General features: G+C 39.5%; 1 protein-coding gene across 1 annotated transcript in view; it reads left to right on the top strand.

The window, feature by feature from the left end:
* mEFTu1 (mitochondrial translation elongation factor Tu 1) overlaps nt 1–25447 on the top strand; it is a 54256-nt gene that overhangs the window by 10758 nt on the left and 18051 nt on the right. The window contains exons 4-7 of the mRNA XM_053775564.2: nt 11722–11862; nt 13412–13556; nt 14855–14968; nt 18612–18817. Of these exons, the coding sequence (XP_053631539.2) occupies nt 11722–11862; nt 13412–13556; nt 14855–14968; nt 18612–18817 (606 nt within the window). The remainder of the gene's footprint in view (nt 1–11721; nt 11863–13411; nt 13557–14854; nt 14969–18611; nt 18818–25447) is intronic.

The raw sequence follows: 25447 nt of genomic DNA, 5'->3' as shown, positions 1-25447 counted from the left end.
GTAAAACAATTACAGGCTTTTGTTTTACATTCACTTGGCAGGACGGTAGTACCTCCCTGGGTGGTTGCTGTCTACCTACCTACTACGAGTATATATAATGTGAATGTGTTCCGCTTAATCGATTGACTATTGGTCATAGACAATCTCCCCATAAAACAGACTGTCTGCTGTATTGACGACACAGCCATACGTAAGAAAAACAATGGAAGCATGCTTTAATTCTCATTCTCTCATTCATTCTCTCTCTCTCATTCTCTCTCTCTCTTTCTCTCTCTTTCTCTCTTTTTTTTTTTTTTACACAGGGTTTGACAAGGTTAAGGATCTCTAGCTTTATTGACAAGCTATTTACAGGTTAAGGATTCCTAACTTTATTGGCAAGCTAAGAGCTGTTACCTACATCAGCTCATTTGAAAGCATTTTTATTGTTATGAGACATACAAGCAGGGAACAGGATGAAATTGGAGCCATCTGTGGGCCAGCATTTTCATTTGATCAACTGACTTTATCTCGTTGACATCATTATGCTGTACGAATGTGTTCCATACTCGAGTCATCCTGGGTATATATGATCTCAGATGGAGTGAAGTTCTGGAGAAGGGTACAGCCAGAGTGAAGTTGCTGCTTTCTGCCCGTCTTGTGGAATAAAAGCTCATTTCACGCTGTCCTCGAAGTGGATCCAAGTGTGGTACTTTGACAATATTGGCCTTGTACATAACAGTAAGGCCTCCCACATCCCTCCTGTGTTGAAGGCTCTGCTGAAATGACAGATCTATCCAGGATGGGTCCAGGCGAGAGATGAGACATCTTGCTCTGTTCTCTACTCTGTCAAGCAATTGCAGATGAGAGGGGGGGCAGGCAAACCAAGAAAGTGGAGCATACTCAAGGTGTGAGCCTACTTATACCTTGTACAGAATCTTGCAACCCCTACTGTTAAGTAGATGCGAGATATGGAGAAGTGCTGTAAGCTTCCTGGCTGCCTTGTTTGCAAGATTTACAACATGGTTCTTCATGGTTAGTTTGGAGTCAAATTTCACCCCAAGGATATCAACTTCTCCAGGTGCCAACACCCTCCCATTCATCCTTACTACTGCACCAGCATTACCATCATGGTGCCTAGAGACAATCATCATTTGTGTTTTCTCAGGTGCAAATGTTACTTGCCATCTATTTCCCAAAGCTGATACAGCTCTCAGCTGGTGATTGATGTAGCTTAAAGCAGCTGGCATTTCTTCTCTTGGATAAGTGAATGTCAGTGTACAGTCGTCTGCATATGCATGTGATTCTGGGATGAGATGAAGAAGGTCGTTGAAGTAGACATTCCATAACAATGGTCCCAGCACGCTTCCTTGTGGAACACTTGCCCCAATAGGATGTCTTGCTGATTCCATTCCATTGAGAACTACACTTAGAGATCTACCATGAAGGTAATCACTGAGGAGACATAGCGTAGAGCCTGCAATTCCCAGTGCTTGAAGTTTTGCTAAGAGGCCCTGTTGCCACACCCAGTTGAAAGTGCCAGCAATGTCCAGTGCTACCACACAGCTGACTTTGGATTCATCCAGTGACTGGTGCCACTTAGTGGAGAGGTTTAACAACAGATCAGCAGCAGAGTAACTTTTCCTGAAGCCATATTGACGATCACAAAGTAGTGAGTGATAGTCAAAAAACTCTGTCATTTGTCTTGAGATTATTGTCTCAAGGATCTTACCAGTGATTGACAGGAATGACACTGGTCTGTAGTTGCTGATTTCTGCTCTGCTCTTCTTTTTGTGAACAGGGATTACATTTGCCTCTTTCCATAGAGAGGGCCATTTACACTGTACTAGGCAGTGCTGAAAGATGCGAGTTAGAGGTGCTGCTAGCTGGTCTGCACATCTTCTCAGCAATCTTGGGCTCAACTTGTCTGGGCCCACAGCCTTTTCTTGGTCAAGCGATTTAAGAAGGAAATGCACCTCCTCTCTTTCTCTCATTCTCTCTTTCTCTCATTCTCTCTTTCTCTCATTCTCTCATTCTCTCTTTCTCTCATTCTCTCATTCTCTCTTTCTCTCTTTCTCTCTTTCTCTCATTCTCTCATTCTCTCATTCTCTCTTTCTCTCTTTCTCTCTTTCTCTCTTTCTCTCATTCTCTCTTTCTCTCTCATTCTCTCATTCTCTCTCATTCTCTCTCTCTCATTCTCTCTCTCTCTCATTCTCTCTCTCTCTCATTCTCTCATTCATTCTCTCTCTCATTCTCTCTCTCATTCTCTCATTCTCTCTCTCATTCTCTCTCATTCTCTCTCTCATTCTCTCTCTCATTCTCTCTCTCATTCTCTCTCTCATTCTCTCACTCATTCTCTCACTCATTCTCTCATTCTCTCTCTCTCTCATTCTCTCTCTCTCTCATTCTCTCTCTCATTCTCTCTCTCTCTCATTCTCTCTCTCATTCTCTCTCTCTCTCATTCTCTCTCTCTCTCATTCTCTCTCTTTTCTCCAGTACAGTGGACCCCCAGTATACGATGGCATCGGTATACGTTAAATCCGGTATACGATACATTTTAACACAAAAATTTTGCCTCGCCACTTGTTAAAAAACCCACCACACTCGATTCGTCCGGGACGTGTCCACATGTGGCCTGAACTGCCCCGTGCGTGCCAGTGTTTACAAGCCAGCCAGTGTGCTCGCATCTAAGGATACATTCCGTACATTCCATATTATCACTGTTTTTGGTGCTTGTTTCTGCAAAATAAGTCACCATGGGCCTCAAGAAAACTTCTAGTGCCAACCCTGTGGTAAAAAGGGGTGAGAATTAGTATGGAAATTAAGAAAGATTTTGAAGGGTTTGGGGCTAACCCTGAGAAGCCTATGCCAGTTGTGGAATCCATTGTGCCTACTTCAAAAATTAAGGAAATGTGTGCAAAGTGGGTTGAACTGCAAACCATTATGGATGAGTCACCCTAACACAGCTATTGCAAGCCGTGCTGGTGACTATTACAATGACAATGTTATGGCCCATTTTTGACAAATCTTAAAGGAACGGGAGGTACAGACCTCTATGGACAGATTTGTTGTGCGACAGAGGTCCAGTGACTCTCAAGCTGGTCCTAGTGGCATTAAAAGAAGAAGGGAAGTAACCCCGGAAAAGGACTTGCTACCTCAAGTCCTAATGGAAGGGGATTTCCCTTCTAAACATTAACAACTTCGACACTCTCCCCTCCTCCCATCCCATCAATCATCACCAGATCTTCATTAAAGGTAAGTGTCATGTATTCTATTGTTAGTAGAGTACTACAAACTGTGCATTTCTTCTTCAGTTTGTGTGCATTAAACTTTATTTCATTTGGTAAAATTTTTTTTTCATACTTTTGGGTGTCTTACATGGATTAATTTGATTTCCATTATTTCTTATGAGGAAAATTAATTCGCCTTCCGATAATTTTGGCATACAATGAGCTCTCAGGAATGGATTAATATTGTAAACCGGGGGTCCACTGTATTACATACTGTACCTCCCGTCCCACAGCATTTCACACTAATAATAGTCACAGTTGGTAGACAGCAACCACCCAGGGAAGTACTACCGTCCTGCCAGATGACTGTGAAACAAAAACCTGTAATTGTTTTGCATGATGGTAGGATTGCTGGTTTCTTTTTCTGTCTCATAAACACGCTAAGATAACAGGGATATCTTGCTACTCCTACTAACACTTTGGTCACACTTCACAGACACGCACATGCATATATATATATACATACATCTAGGTTTTTCTCCTTTTTCTAAATAGCTCTTGTTCTTTTTTATTTCTTCTATTGTCCATGGGGAAGTGGAAAAGAATCTTTCCTCCGTAAGCCATGCGTGTCGTATGAGGCGACTAAAATGCCGGGAGCAATGGGCTAGTAACCCCTTCTCCTGTATACAATTACTAAAAAAGAGAAGAAGAAAAACTTTATAAAACTGGGTTGCTTAAATGTGCGTGGATGTAGTGCGGATGACAAGAAACAGATGATTGCTGATGTTATGAATGAAAAGAAGTTGGATGTCCTGGCCCTAAGCGAAACAAAGCTGAAGGGGGTAGGAGAGTTTCAGTGGGGGGAAATAAATGGGATTAAATCTGGAGTATCTGAGAGAGTTAGAGCAAAGGAAGGGGTAGCAGTAATGTTAAATGATCAGTTATGGAAGGAGAAAAGAGAATATGAATGTGTAAATTCAAGAATTATGTGGATTAAAGTAAAGGTTGGATGCGAGAAGTGGGTCATAATAAGCGTGTATGCACCTGGAGAAGAGAGGAATGCAGAGGAGAGAGAGAGATTTTGGGAGATGTTAAGTGAATGTATAGGAGCCTTTGAACCAAGTGAGAGAGTAATTGTGGTAGGGGACTTGAATGCTAAAGTAGGAGAAACTTTTAGAGAGGGTGTGGTAGGTAAGTTTGGGGTGCCAGGTGTAAATGATAATGGGAGCCCTTTGATTGAACTTTGTATAGAAAGGGGTTTAGTTATAGGTAATACATATTTTAAGAAAAAGAGGATAAATAAGTATACACGATATGATGTAGGGCGAAATGACAGTAGTTTGTTGGATTATGTATTGGTAGATAAAAGACTGTTGAGTAGACTTCAGGATGTACATGTTTATAGAGGGGCCACAGATATATCAGATCACTTTCTAGTTGTAGCTACACTGAGAGTAAAAGGTAGATGGGATACAAGGAGAATAGAAGCATCAGGGAAGAGAGAGGTGAAGGTTTATAAACTAAAAGAGGAGGCAGTTAGGGTAAGATATAAACAGCTATTGGAGGATAGATGGGCTAATGAGAGCATAGGCAATGGGGTCGAAGAGGTATGGGGTAGGTTTAAAAATGTAGTGTTAGAGTGTTCAGCAGAAGTTTGTGGTTACAGGAAAGTGGGTGCAGGAGGGAAGAGGAGCGATTGGTGGAATGATGATGTAAAGAGAGTAGTAAGGGAGAAAAAGTTAGCATATGAGAAGTTTTTACAAAGTAGAAGTGATGCAAGGAGGGAAGAGTATATGGAGAAAAAGAGAGAGGTTAAGAGAGTGGTGAAGCAATGTAAAAAGAGAGCAAATGAGAGAGTGGGTGAGATGTTATCAACAAATTTTGTTGAAAATAAGAAAAAGTTTTGGAGTGAGATTAACAAGTTAAGAAAGCCTAGAGAACAAATGGATTTGTCAGTTAAAAATAGGAGAGGAGAGTTATTAAATGGAGAGTTAGAGGTATTGGGAAGATGGAAGGAATATTTTGAGGAATTGTTAAATGTTGATGAAGATAGGGAAGCTGTGATTTCGTGTATAGGGCAAGGAGGAATAACATCTTGTAGGAGTGAGGAAGAGCCAGTTGTGAGTGTGGGGGAAGTTCGTGAGGCAGTAGGTAAAATGAAAGGGGGTAAGGCAGCCGGGATTGATGGGATAAAGATAGAAATGTTAAAAGCAGGTGGGGATATAGTTTTGGAGTGGTTGGTGCAATTGTTTAATAAATGTATGGAAGAGGGTAAGGTACCTAGGGATTGGCAGAGAGCATGCATAGTTCCTTTGTATAAAGGCAAAGGGGATAAAAGAGAGTGCAAAAATTATAGGGGGATAAGTCTGTTGAGTGTACCTGGTAAAGTGTATGGTAGAGTTATAATTGAAAGAATTAAGAGTAAGACGGAGAATAGGATAGCAGATGAACAAGGAGGCTTTAGGAAAGGTAGGGGGTGTGTGGACCAGGTGTTTACAGTGAAACATATAAGTGAACAGTATTTAGATAAGGCTAAAGAGGTCTTTGTGGCATTTATGGATTTGGAAAAGGCGTATGACAGGGTGGATAGGGGGGCAATGTGGCAGATGTTGCAAGTGTATGGTGTAGGAGGTAGGTTACTGAAAGCAGTGAAGAGTTTTTACGAGGATAGTGAGGCTCAAGTTAGAGTATGTAGGAAAGAGGGAAATTTTTTCCCAGTAAAAGTAGGCCTTAGACAAGGATGTGTGATGTCACCGTGGTTGTTTAATATATTTATAGATGGGGTTGTAAGAGAAGTAAATGCGAGGGTCTTGGCAAGAGGCGTGGAGTTAAAAGATAAAGAATCACACACAAAGTGGGAGTTGTCACAGCTGCTCTTTGCTGATGACACTGTGCTCTTGGGAGATTCTGAAGAGAAGTTGCAGAGATTGGTGGATGAATTTGGTAGGGTGTGCAAAAGAAGAAAATTAAAGGTGAATACAGGAAAGAGTAAGGTTATGAGGATAACAAAAAGATTAGGTGATGAAAGATTGAATATCAGATTGGAGGGAGAGAGTATGGAGGAGGTGAACGTATTCAGATATTTGGGAGTGGACGTGTCAGCGGATGGGTCTATGAAAGATGAGGTGAATCATAGAATTGATGAGGGAAAAAGAGTGAGTGGTGCACTTAGGAGTCTGTGGAGACAAAGAACTTTGTCCTTGGAGGCAAAGAGGGGAATGTATGAGAGTATAGTTTTACCAACGCTCTTATATGGGTGTGAAGCGTGGGTGATGAATGTTGCAGCGAGGAGAAGGCTGGAGGCAGTGGAGATGTCATGTCTGAGGGCAATGTGTGGTGTGAATATAATGCAGAGAATTCGTAGTTTGGAAGTTAGGAGGAGGTGCGGGATTACCAAAACTGTTGTCCAGAGGGCTGAGGAAGGGTTGTTGAGGTGGTTCGGACATGTAGAGAGAATGGAGCGAAACAGAATGACTTCAAGAGTGTATCAGTCTGTAGTGGAAGGAAGGCGGGGTAGGGGTCGGCCTAGGAAGGGTTGGAGGGAGGGGGTAAAGGAGGTTTTGTGTGCGAGGGGCTTGGACTTCCAGCAGGCATGCTTGAGCGTGTTTGATAGGAATGAATGGAGACAAATGGTTTTTAATACTTGACGTGCTGTTGGAGTGTGAGCAAAGTAACATTTATGAAGGGATTCAGGGAAACCGGCAGGCCGGACTTGAGTCCTGGAGATGGGAAGTACAGTGCCTGCACTCTGAAGGAGGGGTGTTAATGTTGCAGTTTAAAAACTGTAGTGTAAAGCACCCTTCTGGCAAGACAGTGATGGAGTGAATGATGGTGAAAGTTTTTCTTTTTCGGGCCACCCTGCCTTGGTGGGAATCGGCCGGTGTGATAATAAAAATAAAAAAAAAATAATAATAGTCACAGTGTGCCACCTTTTTCGATTTTTTGATAAATTTTCCATAGTCTTTCTTTTTATTATTATTAACACACTGGCCGATTCCCACCAAGGCAGGGTGGCCCAAAAAAGAAAAACTTTCACCATCATTCACTCCATCACTGTCTTGCCAGAAGGGTGCTTTACACTACAGTTTTTAAACTGCAACATTAACACCCCTCCTTCAGAGTGCAGGCACTGTACTTCCCATCTCCAGGACTCAAGTCCGGCCTGCCGGTTTCCCTGAATCCCTTCATAAATGTTACTTTGCTCACACTCCAACAGCACGTCAAGTATTAAAAACCGTTTGTCTCCATTCACTCCTATCAAACACACTCGTGCATGCCCGCTGGAAGTCCAAGCCCCTCGCACACAAAACCTCCTTTACCCCCTCCCTCCAACCTTTCCGAGGCCGACCCCTACCCTGCCTTCCACTACAGACTGATACACTCTTGAAGTCATTCTGTTTCGCTCCATTCTCTCTACATGTCCGAACCACCTCAACAACCCTTCCTCAGCCCTCTGGACAACAGTTTTGGTAATCCCGCACCTCCTCCTAATTTCCAAACTACGAATTCTCTGCATTATATTCACACCACAGATTGCCCTCAGACATGACATCTCCACTCCCTCCAGCCTTCTCCTCGCTGCAACGTTCATCACCCATGCTTCACACCCATATAAGAGTGTTGGTAAAACTACTCTCATACATTCCCCTCTTTGCCTCCAAGGACAAAGTTCTTTGTCTCCACAGACTCCTAAGTGCACCGCTCACCCTTTTCCCCTCATCAGTTCTATGATTCACCTCATCTTTCATAGACCCATCCGCTGACACGTCCACTCCCAAATATCTGAATATATTCACCTCCTCCATACTCTCTCCCTCCAATCTGATATCCAATCTTTCATCACCTAATCTTTTTGTTATCCTCATAACCTTACTCTTTCCTGTATTCACTTTTAATTTTCTTCTTTTGCATACCCTACCAAATTCATCCACCAACCTCTGCAACTTCTCTTCAGAATCTCCCAAGAGCACAGTGTCATCAGAAAAGAGCAACTGTGACAACTCCCACTTCGTGTGATTCTGTATCTTTTAACTCCACGCCTCTTGCCAAGACCCTCGCATTTACTTCTCTTACTACCCCATCTATAAATATATTAAACAACCACGGTGACATCACACATCCTTGTCTGAGGCCTACTTTTACTGGGAAATAATCTCCCTCTTTCCTACATACTCTAACTTGAGCCTCACTATCCTCGTAAAAACTCTTCACTGCTTTCCGTAACCTACCTCCTACACCATACACCTGCAACATCTGCCACAAAAACCTCTTTAGCCTTATCTAAATACTGTTCACTTATGTTTCACTGTAAACACCTGGTCTACACACCCCTTACCTTTCCTAAAGCCTCCTTGTTCATCTGCTATCCTATTCTCTGTCTTACTCTTAATTCTTTCAATAATAATAACTACCATACACTTTACCATGTATACTCAACAGACTTATCCCCCTATAATTTTTGCACTCTCTTTTGTCCCCTTTGCCTTTATACAAAGGAACTCTGCATGCTCTCTGCCAATCCCTAGGTACCTTACCCTCTTCCATACATTTATTAAATAATAGCACCAACCACTCCAAAACTATATCCCCACCTGCTTTTAACATTTCCGTCTTTATCCCATCAATCCCAGCTGCCTTACCCCCTTTCATTTTACCTACTGCCTCACAAACTTCCTCCAAACTCACAAATGGCTCTTCTTCACTCCTACAAGATGTTATTCCTCCTTGCCCCATACACGAAATCACAGCTTCCCTATCTTCATCAACATTTAACAATTCCTCAAAATATTCCCTCCATCTTCCTAATACCTCTAACTCTCCATTTAATAACTCTCCTCTCCTGTTTTTAACTGACAAATTCATTTGTCTCTAGGCTTCCTTAACTTGTTAATGTCACTCCAAAACTTTTTCTTATTTTCAACAAACTTTGTTGATAACATCTCACCCACTCTCTCCTCTGCTCTCTTTTTACATTGCTTCACCACTTTCTTAACCTCTCTCTTTTTCTCCATATAATCTTCCCTCCTTGCATCACTTCTACTTTGTAAAAACTTCTCATATGCTAACTTTTTCTCCCTTACTACTCTCTTTACATCATCATTCCACCAATCGCTCCTCTTCCCTCCCGCACCCACTTTCCTGTAACCACAAACTTCTGCTGAACACCTAACACTACATTTTTAAACCTACCCCATACCTCTTCGACCCCATTGCCTATGTTCTCATTAGCCCATCTATCCTCCAATAGCTGTTTATATCTTACCCTAACTGCCTCCTCTTTTAGTTTATAAACCTTCACCTCTCTCTTCCCTGATGCTTCTATTCTCCTTGTATCCCATTTACCTTTTACTCTCAGTGTAGCTACAACTAAAAAGTGATCTGATATATCTGTGGCCTCTCTATAAACATGTATGTCCTGAAGTCTACTCAACAATCTTTTATCTACCAATACATAATCCAACAAACTACTGTCATTTCGCCCTACATCATATCTTGTATACTTTTTTATCCTCTTTTTCTTAAAATATGTATTACCTATAACTAAACCCCTTTCTATACAAAGTTCTTGTGTTCATAAAACCAGGATATAAAAGCACTATTTCTCTATTAAACAGTGGATTCATCTCTGGTAAGAGGAGAGAAAATTGGCAGGATGTACAGTATGTAAAAGGATATCACTTTTCAGACATGATCAGAATTTGTGTAATTATTAACTTTTTTTTATTAACTCGTAAAGCAGGGGTATAACACCATTGACTCGGCTGAACATCAGACCCATCTCTGCCATGTACATAAATTTTAAATTTCATTGAAAAATTTAATTGGAATTTGTTGTGGAATATTATCAAATTATATAACATGGGCTTCCGTGGCAATATACTATTTGCTCAACATATTTTGCGTTTAACGAACTATTCTTTCTGTCCTTATCAATGTCATTAACTGAGGGTCTACTGTAATTGACACAAAGGAACAAAAAATACTTAAAGCAGTAACTACAGCTAGCAACAGCCTGGTTGACCAGGCAAGCACCAGACTAGCCTGGCCCATGGCCAGGCTCAGAGAGTAGAGAAACTCGAAACTCTTCAAAGGGATATCATAAGTACAGTGGACCCCTGGTTCACGATATTAATCCGTTCCTGAGAGCTCATTGTAAGCCAAAATTATCGGAAAGCGAATCAGTTTTCCCCATAAGAAATAATGGAAATCAAATTAATCCGTGCAAGACACCCAAAAGTATGAAAAAGAACTTTTTTTTACCACATGAAATATTAATTTTAATACACACAAACTGAAGAAGACATGCACAGTTACATGACGCTTACCTTTATTGAAGATCTGATGATGATTGATGGGATGGGAGGAGGGGAGAGTGTCGATGGTCTTAGTGTTTAGAAGGGGAATCCCCTTCCATTAAGACTTGGTGTCAAGTCCTTTTCTGGGGTTACTTCCCTTCTTCTTTTAATGCCACTAGGACCAACAGCACTTGACGTGCTGTTGGAGTGTGAGCAAAGTAACATTTATGAAGGGATTCAGGGAAACCGGCAGGCCGGACTTGAGTCCTGGAGATGGGAAGTACAGTGCCTGCACTCTGAAGGAGGGGTGCTAATGTTGCAGTTTAAAAATTGTAGTGTAAAGCACCCTTCTGGCAAGACAGTGATGGAGTGAATGATGGTGAAAGTTTTTCTTTTTCGGGCCACCCTGCCTTGGTGGGAATCGGCCAGTGTGATAATAAAATAATAAAAGGACCAGCTTGAGAGTCACTGGACCTCTGTTGCCATTCCTTTAAGATTTGTCTAAAATGGGCCATAACATTGTCATTGTAATAGTCACCAGCACGGCTTGCAATAGCTGTGTTAAGGTGATTTTCATCCATAAAGGTTTGCAGTTCAACCCACTTTGCACACATTTCCTTAATTTTTGAAGTAGGCACAATGGAGTCCACAACTGGCATAGGCTTCTCAGGGTTAGCCCCAAACCCTTCAAAATCTTTCTTAATTTCCATACTAATTCTCATCCTTTTTACCACAGGGTTGGCACTAGAAGTTTTCTTGGGGCCCATGGTGACTTATTTTGCAGAAACAAGCACCAAAAACAGTGATAATGTGGATAATATGGAACGTACCGAATGTATCCTTAGATGCGCGCACACTGGCTGGCTTGTAAACACTGGCACACACGGGGCAGTTCAGGCCACACGTGGACACGTCTCATATGCATCGTATCGCATACCGGGTTTTGTATCGGGAAGCGAGGCAAATTTTTTTCGATCAAATGCATCGGCTACCGGATTTATCGGATACCGATAGCATCGGGAACCGGGGTTCCACTGTATAGAAATACTTGGTGGAATACACTTGTAGATAGGCAACACATTTCTGCTTCATTATATTGCATTGCACAATATTATACAGTACTGTTTCTTTGATGGTGCTACTAAAAATAATGTTAGATGTCCCAAGCACAGCATAATCATTGTTATGGCATTGTTAGTGATGTTTCATGTCCATGACAGAACATGATCATTGGCACCTCGCAAATGGATGGAGCAATCTTGGTAGTGGCAGCCACAGATGGAGTGATGCCTCAGACCAGAGAACATCTCATTCTTTCCAAGCAAATTGGCATTGAACACATTGTAGTCTTCATAAATAAGGTTAGTGATAATGAATTATTTGTAGATTGCCTATACTGATTAAATTGCTTATTACGAATGAAGTTGAACTAGTGTAAAACAGTGTGATATTTGTTGTGGTTGTTTAGCTAATTATGTATTTAAAGAAACAGTATTTCATAATTGTACTGATTAAGTATTTTTCATTTGAAATGGCCAGCTGCTCTTGATATATAATGAATATTTATGCTTTTGACAATATATATACAGTAGGGCCCCACTTATGCGGCAAGTTAGGTTTCAGGCTACTGCTGGAAAGCAGAACGCTATTTTTTTCCACTTATAAATGCATATAAATGCCATATAACAAGTTCACACTAACATATATTAAGTTAGCAATAAAACTAGATATTAAAAAACAATAAAAAGTAAAGTACACACACAGTACACTCATTATTTACCTCAAAATATTTGCAAATCTTTATGTAGGGCAAAAGGTGAGTAGTATTTATTGTAAGAAGTCAGGTGCGGTAGCCCTCCTGGCCACCCCACCCACACATAATATACTATGATGATGCTTAAAGCTCCCTAGAGTGATAAAATGCATATACAGTACACTCATTACTTACCTTAAAATATTTGTAGTCTTAATGTAGGGTGAGAGGTGAAAAGTATTTATTTGTAGAAAGTCGTGTGGGAAGTAGGGTAGGGTTGTCCGCCTGGCCTCCCTACTCACTATGTAAACAAACAGACAAAGCATCTAGTTATGGTTCGTAAACATTCATACAAACACTTTACATTGTGTACAAGTTGTCTCCACAGTGGTATAGTAGAATAAATAAAGACCAACACTTCCATTCTCATGTAATTTTTAGAAAGAATGATGCTCTGTTGTTGTTATTACAAGTTGTTGTTATTACAGTCATAGTAAAAAAGAACCACTAAGCCCACAAGGGTCGTGAATAGCTAGAGTGAAGGCATATGAAAGGAATAAATTTCTAGTTAAGTTACTGGTGTTTGGCTAGAGATAACGTAATTCTTCCGACTCCTACAAACCACTTGGTAAGCAAATCTCATTTATGTTGTTTTTACACTGTGGGTGTATGTATCATGTTTGTTACTTAGCGTGTTATATAATTTTGAAAAAAAAATATCGTAGATGGATTCATGGAAATGTCTATATTAATGCAATATACAACATTTAATGCACCTGAGAGATTACGTATTTTTATTAATATGGAGTCAAGAGTAGAGACTATTAGTGATTTTAATGTGTACCGGCATGCCAGCACAGTGTGAAAGTATATTTAGGTACAGGTACACATTAGTATAATTATCAGAGTACATATAAAATATGCAGTAACTTTGAAACACTTGAAATTTTGCAAAGCTTTCAGACATAATAGAGATGTGCTTATGGAGAATGTAAACAAACCAGGTGGGGTGCGCTGTATTTGAAAGACCACTCGCTGTATAACAAATTTTGGTCATAATTTGAAATCGCTGTATTAATGGAACACTGTAAGGTGAAACGCTGTAAAGCGAGACCCTACTGTATTCCATTAATTATTAATAATGCAACATTTTCCAGCTTGATGCCGCTGATGAGGAGATGGTAGAGTTAGTGGAAATGGAAGTCCGTGAACTGATGACAGAAATGGGTTATGATGGTGATAGTGTTCCAGTTGTGAAGGGATCTGCTCTGGCTGCCATCGAAGGAAATAATGACAAAATAGGTATGGTAGACCTATGTCTTCATTTAAATCATAGCCTTAATAATATAAACTCTCTGGCAGGTGTTGTGACTTCTTTGCCATTGTATTGTATAGGAAAATATGGATATTAATTCTAGTAAAAAATTAATGTAAGGGTTTATCTTGCTGCCTGTAATGTGTTTTTTTTTTTTTTTTTTTTTTTTTTTTTTTTTTTTTTTTTTTTTTTTTTTTTTTTTTTTTTTTTGCTGAGTGAGAAATATGTTCTAGTTTTTTTTTTTTTTAACACATCGACTGTTTCCCACCAAGACAGGGTGACTCAACACTTTCACCATCACTCATACATAATCACTGTCTTTGCAGAGGCGCTGAGATAGGACAGTTTAGACATCCCTCAAAACTGTCAATATCCCAAACACCACCTTTAAAGTGCAGGCATTGTACTTCCCTTTTCCAGGACTCAAGTCCTACTAACTGATTTTCCTGAATCCCTTCACAAAGTATTAGCCTTCTCACACTCTAACAGCTCATCAGGTTCCAAAAACCATTTGTCTATTCATTCCTATCTAACACACTCGCGCATACTTGCTGGAAGTCCAAGCCCCTTGCCCACAAAACCTTTTTTACTCCCTCCCTCCAACCTTTTTGAGGACGACCCCTATCCCACCTTCTTTCCCCTACAGATTTATATGCTCTCCAAGTTGTTCTACTTTGTTCCTTTCTCTCTAAATAACCAAACCACTTCAACAATCCATCTTCAGCCCTCTGACTAATAATTATAGTAACTCCACACCGCATCCTAATTCCCACACTACGAATTCTCTGCATAATATTTACACCATACATTGCCCTTAGACAGGACATCTCCACTCCCTCCAGCCGCCGCCTCTTGGTTTTTGTTTAAGCCGACATCCTCCTCCCTGTTAATCTGTTATACTGAAGTTTTACTGTACTGTACTTTTAATTGTTTTCCTCACAACCAAGATTAAAGTAGCAAGTGAAAAATTTCAGGAATGTGAATGTATTAGATACTGAAAATAAATGCTAAGTAACTCCTTAGAAGTGGTCAAAGACTAAATTTCTTTAAATATTTTATTTAAAAGAAAATAAGTCATCCAGGATATCTTCAATGTATGTTTCTATGTTACTTCAGTAGGAACTATAAAATATAAATCTCTTCTCTTATCTGTAAATGTAATCGTTGCTGAAAAAAGCTCTGATTTAGTGCTTTACTGAAATTTAATAATAAAATATGAATTATAATTTATTAATAAAATTTCATGCTTTTCATTGGAAATGCTTATCATAATTTTTCTTTACAGGTGTTAAGGCTATTGAAGAGCTTATGGAAATAGTTGATAAGCATATTCCAACTCCTCTGCGTGATTTGGACAAACCATTCTTGCTACCTGTGGAGAGTGTCTACTCCATTGCTGGTTTGTTCACTAGATTTTTTTAAAATCTTCGAATTATTATATATTGGTAAAAAAATCTATATAGTATGGTTTAATTCTTAATTTATCTTGAATGAAAGTCTGTATTGCTAATACCTGACAACTCTTTCCTTGTCAGCCTTTATCACTGGGAAGAATACTTTATTGAATCATCCCTTCTTCATGCTGCTTGTTTCACCAAACCATTTGACATATTTATACATCAGTAACCTTCATCATTTTTGCTCTTTTGTGCATGTTCTTTTAGGTACTGCTTCAGTACTGTCAAAACTAAGGACCTACAGCTTTTTATATTTTATGTACAGTGGAACCTCGGTTTTCGTTTGCTCTGGTTTTCGTTGAATTCGGTTTTCGACGACGTTTTTTCGTCAAAGTTTTGTCCCAGTTTTCGTTCATCACCTTGGTTTTCATCTGTCCACTGTACTGAAGGTGTCCACTTGCCCCATCCCACACAAATCATCCCACACATTCTGCATCGGTCTGGCTTTCTCTCTCGTTGAGTGAGCATTACCCTACGCGTTCATCCGAAACATTTCGTAAAAATCCGTTGTTTTTTGTGCTTCTTTATTGAGTGCGACTACTAAATAAGCCACCATGGGGCCAAAGAAAGCTCTGAGTGCCAGTCCTTTTATAAAGAAGGCGAGAAATACGATAGAATTCAAGAAAGAACTTGTAGCAAAGTATGAAAGTGGCATTGGAGAGTAGCAATGTACGAAAGTGACCGCAGCTGAGGAAATTGCTTCAGAGGAGGAGGAAGAGACAGGGGAGAATGTGCCTTCTTCAGTGATTAAGGACATGTGTGCAAAGTGGATTGAGTTGCAAAGTTTCATGGAGAAATATCACCCTAACTAAGCTATTGCAAGCTGTGTCTGCAACATGTTCAATGACAATGCCTTGTCCCATTTTAGGCAAGTCTTAGAGATGCTAGAAACAGACCTCTCTGGACAGATTTTTTGTGTGGCAGGGGTCAGTGCCTGTAAAAGTCAAAGAAGGGAAATAACCCCAGATAGGGACTTGATACCTGAAGTCCTTATGGAGGGGGATTTCCCTTCCAAGCAATAACCTCTCCTCCTCCCTCTTCCCTCCTCGTATCTTCCATACGCCAACAAGAGTGTTCAGTAAAGGTAAAAGTGATATTAAATGTTCATTTGTCCATTTCATTAGTCCTTTATATTTATTTCTCATTGTTTTCTGTATGTAAAACTATACTTATTCTCTATAAAATGTATTTTTGTTAATACTTTTGGGTGTCTGGAATGGATTAATTGGATTTACATTATTTCTTGTGGGAAATATTGCTTCAGTTTTTGTCGAATTCGGTTTTCGTCAGACTTTCTGGAACGAATTAATGACTAAAACCGAGGCTCCACTGTATTTGAGATCTAGGTAGTAGGTTTGTAGACAGCAGCTGCCCAGGGAGGTACTACCGTCCTGCCAAGTGAGTGTAAAACGGAAGCCTGTAATTGTTTTACACGATGGTAGGATAGCTGGTGTCTTTTTTTTTTCTGTCTCGTACACATGCGAGATTTCAGGTACGTCTTGCTACTTCTACTTACACTTAGGTCACAGTACACATACATGTACAAACATATATATACACACCCCTCTGGGCTTTCTTCTATTTTCTTTATAGTTCTTGTTGTTCTTTATTTCCTCTTACCTCCATGGGGAAGTGGAACAGAATTCTTCCTCCGTAAGCCATGCGTGTTGTAAGAAGCGACTAAAATGCCAGGAGCAAGGGGCTAGTAACCCCTTCTCCTGTATATATTACTAAATGTAAAAAGAGAATCTTTCATTTTTCTTTTTGGGCCACCCTGCCTTGGTGGGATATGGCCAGTTTGTTGAAAAAAAAAATGGTAGGATGATGATTGTCTTTTTTTCTGTCTCATAAACGTGCAAGATTTCAGGTACGTCTTGCTACTTCTACTTACACTTAGGTCATACTTCACATACATGTACATGCAGATATATACACACCCCCTCTGGGTTTTCTTCTATCTTCTTACTAGTTCTTGTTTATTTCTGCTTATCTCCACTGGGAAGTGGAACAGAATTTTTCCTCCGTAAGCCATGCGTGTTGTAAGGGGCGACTAAAATGCCAGGGAACAAGGGGTTAGTAACCCCTTCTCCTGTATACATTACTAAATTTAAAAGGAGAAACTTAGTTTTTCCTTTTGGTCCACCCTGCCTCAGTAGGATACGGCCGGTTTGTTGGAAGAAGATATTTATGAGATGGTCCTAGTTTGTCCCTATTCTACATGGTGAGCAATTTGTGTAGGTGAGGCTCTTGAGTATTTTTGCAGAAATGTAAATGTGATACTCTAGCTTATGTATACATTGCCAATATAGAGTAAGAATTAGTATATTAGTCTGGCCGAAATGCCTAGGCATGCTAGTGGTCTTCTTTGTAACTAATGTTTTGTATGTAAACCATATATTGTAATCTTTACAGAGAAATAAGCATTTCAATTTAGCAGGCAGATTTTTATATGACTAGTTTTAAATGAAACAATCACCTGCTTAAGCTTTTTGCTGTATATTTCATATGTAGGTTTAGTTGGTCAGACAAGCCTGACTGCCTAAATAAGTAATTTTAAAAAATTCTCTGAATTTATATCTTTTTTAATTAACATTTTATACAGATTTCAAACTCTGCCCTTAAGCTAACTCAACTATAAAATGTAACCTTGTTAAAGTTAGCTTTATTATATTCAGGGGAGAAAGCAGTAAACCGATAGTGGTCATGCAACCCCCCGTGAAATGGGAGGCAATCGGGTTTGATAAAATGAGGCTAATATAATTTAGCTTAATCCTACCCACTTGTATCTTAAGTCACCCTAGCAGCACTGCATTACCCATACAGATTTATCCCCCTCTTTTTATTATTGTTATAATAAATTAGACCAGCCTAAATTTAAATAGCATTATTTAACAGGACTTTTTTTTTTTTAGAATAATTTTTGCATTTAAACAGTGGCCCTTTCAGGAAAGTGCTTTTGCCCCTGAAAAGTTCTTTATCATAAGAGCTGGATTTTTCTTCCCCTTGGATTGAAGCTGATTGCCTCCTATTCCTCAGATGCTATGTGACCCTCTGGGTTGAGTTGTTTCTCAATTTAAATGTCAGATACAGCTGAATTTACATTATGTGTAAAACAGATTGATGACTTTTTCTAACCCCCCTTGCTCCCATTAAAGTAATAATTTTTGTCTGTATTTTGGACTTTGCTTCGTTTGTGAACCCCATCATTAAAGGGGTTAAACATTTATCAAAGAATTCCACATCCTTAAAATTTAGTAGTCATCAGAATGAGCATTTATTACATTCTTTCTGTGAGAGTAAAGAAAATACAGAAAGGCATATGCTCTTCTTAGTAAGCATATGGATGTAAAAATGTGGGAGAAAGCACACACACACCCAAAAAAATGAATGGATGTAAGGCAGTCATTGCAGGAGTGAAGATAGAGAAAATGAAGCTAATAGCTTTGTAGTACTACATTACAGTGAGAGTGGAGCCAAGGATTAGAACTTGCTGATGGAAGGGTTGCTTGTTGTACTACTCTGTTGGTAGACCTTTATTTTTTTATGGGGGTGGACTGGTAACCTATATCTGCATGTGCATTACAGGCCGTGGTACTGTTGTTAGTGGTCGACTGGAGCGCGGCATGATAAAGAAGGGTCTAGAGTGTGAGTTTCTTGGTTATGGGAGGAAATTAAAGAGCACCATTACTGGTATTGAGATGTTTCATCAGACCCTGGAAGAGGCTCAGGCTGGAGATCAAATGGGAGCTCTTGTACGTGGTCTCAAGCGAGATGATGTGGTAAAAGGCATGGTAAGTCTCTTCTGCTTGTACCTTGAATTAAATGTATGTTAACTCCAGGTAAACCTGGAATTGGTGCAGATTTTGTCTAATTTCTATATACCACTACATATATTTATTTCTTCTCTTATTCATGATCACAAGTGGATTGCTATTAACATGTGGTTAGCTTTCATACAATAAAGGGCCAGCACTCTGAAAGGAAAAGGCGTGGATGTTGCAGCCATTTGAATTGTAGAATCCCCACACGTCTGGCAAAATAGTCGAGTCATTTTACCTTGGTGGGAAATGGCTGTATTAAAAAACAAAAAAAAAATTATAAATGAAGATTATATACATTTTGACGTGTATATACTGTCCATTTTTTAACCCTTTCAGGGTCGCCAGGCCCTCTCCGAGACTTGTTCTCAGGGTCGCCCAAATTTAAAAAAAAAAAAAAAAAAATTTTTTCTTATGAAAAGATAATCTTTTCCTGATCATAATGACACCAAAAGTATGAAATTTGATGGAAAAGTTACGGAATTATGCTCTCGCGAAGTTAGTGGACTCGGCGATGTTTACGCATCGTCGATTTTGCCCACTTTGAGCTCTATTTTCGGCCAATTCCAGTGTACTAGTCGACAAAAATCATAACTATTTCGCTAGAACTCCATTTTTTCTATCAAATAAGTACAAGAAACCACCCATTTACCGATTTCAACTATCCAAGAAAGTGCTCAGAATTTAGAAATTTTGCCAATTTCACACAAACTTCAAAAGATGCCAATTTCCGAATAGGGTCCAGAATAAACAAGAAAGACATTTCTGGCACTAAAATAACAAGTTCTCTGTTCGTTAGTCACATCTCCAGGCCCCTCTTATATTTCTTTGGCTTTCCACTTTGAATTTTTATTCTTACAAAAAATAGAAGATTTACTGTTATGCAGACTACTGCATTAGTGTAGAAATGGTATAAATAATATCAGCGCACTTGTGAAAGAATATTAGACTCACCAGTTGACGTGTATTAGACGCTTGGCATGATTTGTTTACTTTTGAACTTTGGTAAAAATTGAACATTTCTGCTACTTTGAGCTCAATTTCAAAGTACTTTTCATTGTAAAACCAGTCAAAATCATCTCAATTTCTGTAATATGTCTTCCATTCTATAAAATGAGATCAGGAAAACTAGAATACAGCCATAAATACCATACGAAAATGCAGTGCAAAGTCACTGTTTTAATCCAAAAACAGTCAGTTTTTTTTTTTCTCATTACGCACTGTGTGCTGCAGGATTTTTTTTTATACTGCGCACACTGACCACATAGACCCATTCTTTCATATGTAGGCCTACCAGCTTTCTCTCACTAAATTTGAGGGCGCTAGAATTTAGGCGTACTAGTACGTCAAAAACCCTGGGGCGTAAGCCGTACTAGTATGGCCGAAACCCTGAAAGGGTTAAAAGCAAACTTGAGTTGCTTTACTGTATATTTCAGGTTGAGATACTTTTCTTTGAAACTTTTAAATATATTGTAAAATCATTAGACATTTGTTTGATGGCAGTGAGAAATGTAAAATGTGCTTATTTCATTTATTGATTGACAAATTCTTAATTACTGTAGCAGTACCCTGCAATTCCTTTTAATTTGAGTTAAGGCAGCGATGGAATGCTAAGAAACATTTGTGTAACAGATAGACAAGCACTTAATTTTAAATTATGATCCATAATGCATTTACTGCTTGCTAGTTCAACAGTATATCACTATATTTTTTTTTTTATTATTAACACATCAGCTGATTCCCACCAAGGCAGGGTGGCCCAAAAAAGGAAAACTTTCATCATCATTCACTCCATCATTGTCTTGCCAGAGGGGTGCTTCACACTACAGTTATAAAACTGCAACATTAACACCTCTCCTTCAGAGTGCAGACACTGTACTTCCCATCTCCAGGACTCGAGTCCGGCCTGCCGGTTTCCCTGAATCCCTTCATAAATGTTACTTTGCTCACACTCCAACAGCACATCGAGTATTAAAAGCCATTTGTTTCCATTCACTCCTATCAAATACGTTCACTTGCTGGAAGTTCAAGCCCCTCGCACACAAAACCTCCTTTACCCCCTCCCTCCAACCCTTCCTAGGCTTACCCCCTACCCTGCCTTCCCTCGACTACAGGTTTATACACTCTCGAGCTGACAATATGAATGTTTTCCACTATTATACTTACCTGAATTTGAGAAAGATATAGGAGTATCTCCCAGAGGATCTCCTTCCAATAATCATAATTTAAAAATTCACTTTTTTTTTTCTCGCCCCCCAAGTTTTACCACGTAAATAGAAGTGCACCACACTTACACTAAATGTCCATGTACCAAAGTGAATGTATGTGAATCAGTAACAAAAATGTGGGAGGCAGATCATATATACACAGTTATGCAATGTGGTGAGGTTTGGCTGACAGTTTGTCCTCTCCAATGAATGACATTATTGGCTCCTGATGCATAGATCATAAATGAAAGTACAAAATTCAGATTATTATTAGAATAAAAAAAAAGTGCTAAACCTACAGAGGTCATACAGTGCAGCAGCATTTCAGTTGTATGGTAATATGTTGAAAAATGAAATCTGTGGTCTCTCATTTTTGTTGGGAGAGTAATTACTAGCTTGGACTTCCAGCAGGCATGCGTGAGCGTGTTTGATAGGAGTGAATGGAGACAAATGGTTTTTAATACTTGACGTGCTGTTGGAGTGTGAGCAAAGTAACATTTATGAAGGGATTCAGGGAAACCGGCAGGCCGGACTTGAGTCCTGGAGATGGGAAGTACAGTGCCTGCACTCTGAAGGAGGGGTGTTAATGTTGCAGTTTAAAAACTGTAGTGTAAAGCACCCTTCTGGCAAGACAGTGATGGAGTGAATGATGGTGAAAGTTTTTCTTTTTCGGGCCACCCTGCCTTGGTGGGAATCGGCCGGTGTGATAATAAAAAAAAAAAAAAAAAAAAAATTACCAGTGTTGGCCAGACCTGCAACCTTTACTGTGACAGTGGTATGCACACTCCCTCACACACTAACACTTCATACACCACACATTTTAGTTATTTGTCATTACATATGAATGAGAGGACAATGTAAGGGAGCACTGATTGGGCACAACCAATACTTCTAGCAAGGTAGGCATTCCTCTACTTCTACTGACCTCCCTCACCACCAACTACCATCTTTATTGTCACTGATGCAACCATTGACTCCCTTCCCTGTGGAGAGGTATCTTGAAAAAAGTGGGAAATATGATGGGAGGGGGGCCCATATTTGGGTTAGTGCATGGTTTTCAGTTTCTTAAAAGCTGAGCTGACATTAAATACAGATTATTATTGTCCTAAATTTTTTTTATACATCAATTTTACAGGCTGTGAGCTGTTATCCTACCTCAGCTTATTTCAAAGCCCATCTTTATCTAAGGTATATTACCACCCCCTGGGATGCAACCCACAACAGTCGACTAATACCCAGGTGCCTATTTACTACTGGGTGAACAGGGACAGCAGGTGTAAGGACACATGCACTTCCATCCAAGCCATGGAACACCTTGTATCTCTAATTGAAAATTTGATTCATGTACAGTAATATAAAATTCACTATTTTTCTTATCCCTGTTCTGATTGTTAATTGGGGTTGGCTGTGAATTTTTAAGTGGATGCTTTGTTGTTCTCATTACTATATGTCATCTAAAATTTCCTCTCCCAAGTGTGGTTAGTTGTGAATTGTTCCAGCTACAGTATTGACTTATTCTTCATAAACATGCAATGTTTATTGATTTCTGCAATCTGATTTGGTGCAGGTAAAGCATTCACTACTTGAACACAGTACTAAGAATGTAAGTTGTTGTTATAATCATAGTGCTAATCCTGTAAGGGTCATAAGTGTATGTAAGTGATAGGTGGAAGGGAAAAATAAGATGGAGAAAAAGAGGGAAGGGGGAAGCTGTATTAGTCAAGTGGAATACTATACAGATATGCAACTACACCAACTATTTCTACTATAACTAAACCAACCAGGCTGAATGAGACAAGTGCAACCATAATTGACCATATATGGACCAATATACTAGCCATCCCCCCTTAAATCAGGGATAATCACAGACAGCACCACTGACCACTACCCCACCTTCCTCTTAACAAACATTAATGAACAACCACTGGAATACAGCAAAGTTTTTTTTAAACTCCATGACAAGGCCTCAATAAGTAACTTCACAGCAGAGTTAGGAATGGTTGACTGGCCTACAAAATTCTCCATTATCAATGGTACCGATGATTGGTTAGACATACAGTGGAAACTCTACTTACGAGATCGTCCACGTGTGAGTTTTTCCAGATGTGAGCAGTCGCTCGGTCGATTTTTTTTGCTTACAGACTCAAGTGAAATTTCCAGATGCGAGCGGGCCTCAAGGGAGGTTCCTTGATGCTGGTGAGGGGCTTTGCTCTTGATCTAGGGGAAGTAGATCTCAGTTGTTTGTTGGACTATCTTATTGAAACTTGGGCAATGTACGATGGAAAGATGCATCTTAACGTACACCAAAAATGAAAAAATCGGACCATAAATAATAGAGTTCACTTCTCAGCCATTAGCCTCCCTTTAGTGGTATATTTTCATATGGTTTTTATGGTTGTATTCTGGGTTTTTTTTAGTCTCATTTGATAGAATGGAAGATATACTACAGAAATAGATATGATTTAATTGGTTTCATGACAAAAAGTACCTTGAAATTGAGCTCAAAGTAGCAGAAATGTTCGATTCTGTGGCGATGTTCAAGAGTAAACAAATGACATCACCGTCCGATACCTGTCCAATTGGCACTGCCCCTCAACCTTCACATATTGGAAAGCTCTTCAACACACTAGCAAAAGTGGGAGCAGACATCATGAGGCAGCAGTGGCTGACAACATGAAGCAGCAGTGGCAGACAACATGACGCAGCAGTGGCAGACAGCATGAATCAGCAATGGCAGACAATATGAAACAGCAGTGGCAGACCTTGTTGTACCCTATCCCCTTCAGGGTCCAAGGCCAAAATCTGAAGTGGTGCTCCAGTGTCCAAGAAATTTTGAAAAAAAAAAAAAAAAAATTTTCTTACAGAATTAAAGAGCATATTTTTGTGAAGGTAATAAGACAAAAAAAAAATCTGATCAGTACTTACCGAGATACAGTGCCAAGAAGTTTGTCAAAAATGATGTGGTGGCGGCAACATCGATGAATTCCACATACGCGCATTACATTATTTAGCGGTTTTTAAAGTTTTTTCTTTTCTTTTCCAATTTTTTTCTATTCCTACTAACATTTGGGGCCTGAGAGACCAATACTGTATATAATGTATATATATAAACTCACTGTATTGAACACAATAACTGCACTAAAGTTATTATCATATTATTGTTTACCACTGTTGTTTATTACAATAAACATGCACAAATCTTGTATAATACTAGTGTTCTATCATATATTTACATATTTACAATCACTGGACATGGTTTTAGAACTGCTGGAGCTTGTGGAACTCCTTGAAACAAGGCACCATGCACAGAGGCACCTTACATTCCTCACACATAAACCGAGTGTCTTTGCGTCTTTGTTGCCGTCGTTTTGTTTGTGCACAGACGATGCATCTCTTCTGAGCAAATTTCTTCTGAGTTGAAGGAAGCTGTATTATGAAATGATCACCTTCCCTCCTCAAACGCTTGGGTATATCCTGAGTAATTCGAGGACCTTGTTGTATAGCAGGTGTTCTTACCTGGTACTTCATTATGAGTTGTCTGACAACAGACAAACAAAATTCACCATACGGTGGTCTGTTGCCAGTCTTTATTTGGTACATATTATATGCATTGAGCATAGAAATGTCCATGAGATGAAAGAAAAGTTTTATGTACCACTTGTAACTCTTACGAACACAGTCAACAAAACCAATCTGCATGTCACATTTGTCAACCAAGCGCATGTTTTGTGTATAATCAATCACTGTCACTGGTTTTCGAATACGTTCATTAGTCACTCGATCAACTTTGCCACTGTCTTGCATTTCATTACGGTGAATGGTTGTCAACAATGTGACATCTCGTTTGTCATGCCACCGTAATGCCATGATGTCATTGGCAGTAAACACCTGCACGTCATCACCACAAGCACCTGCGTTGAGCCTGGGCATATGTTTACGATTAGAACGCACTGTGCCACACACATCTGTCTTGTTCACTCGCATGAAATCACTGAGTAATGGGCTTGTGTACCAGTTATCGGTATATAATGTATGCCTCTTACCAAGATAAGGTGCCATCATGTTTCTCACTACGTTACCTGAGATACCCAATAACATCTTGGTATCTTTCAATGTTTTACTTCCCGTGTATACAACAATATCCAACACCAGGCCGCTGTCACAGTCAAAGAGTACAAACAGTTTTATACCAAAGCGTTTCCTCTTGCTCGGTATATACTGCTTGAATGACAGTCTACCTTTGAACAAAATCAAAGACTCGTCAATTACAAGATTCTTGAATGGATAAAAGTATATGCTGAACTTTTGTTTGAGATACATGAAAACATTTCTAATCTTGTATAACCTGTCACTTCTGTCAGGCCTGGTTTTGTCAGAGAAGTGCAACATATGTAAG

The sequence above is a fragment of the Cherax quadricarinatus genome, chromosome 10, assembly GCF_038502225.1.
Source record: "Cherax quadricarinatus isolate ZL_2023a chromosome 10, ASM3850222v1, whole genome shotgun sequence".
Taxonomy (NCBI): domain Eukaryota; kingdom Metazoa; phylum Arthropoda; class Malacostraca; order Decapoda; family Parastacidae; genus Cherax; species Cherax quadricarinatus.
This window is presented reverse-complemented; position numbering and strand designations above follow the sequence as displayed.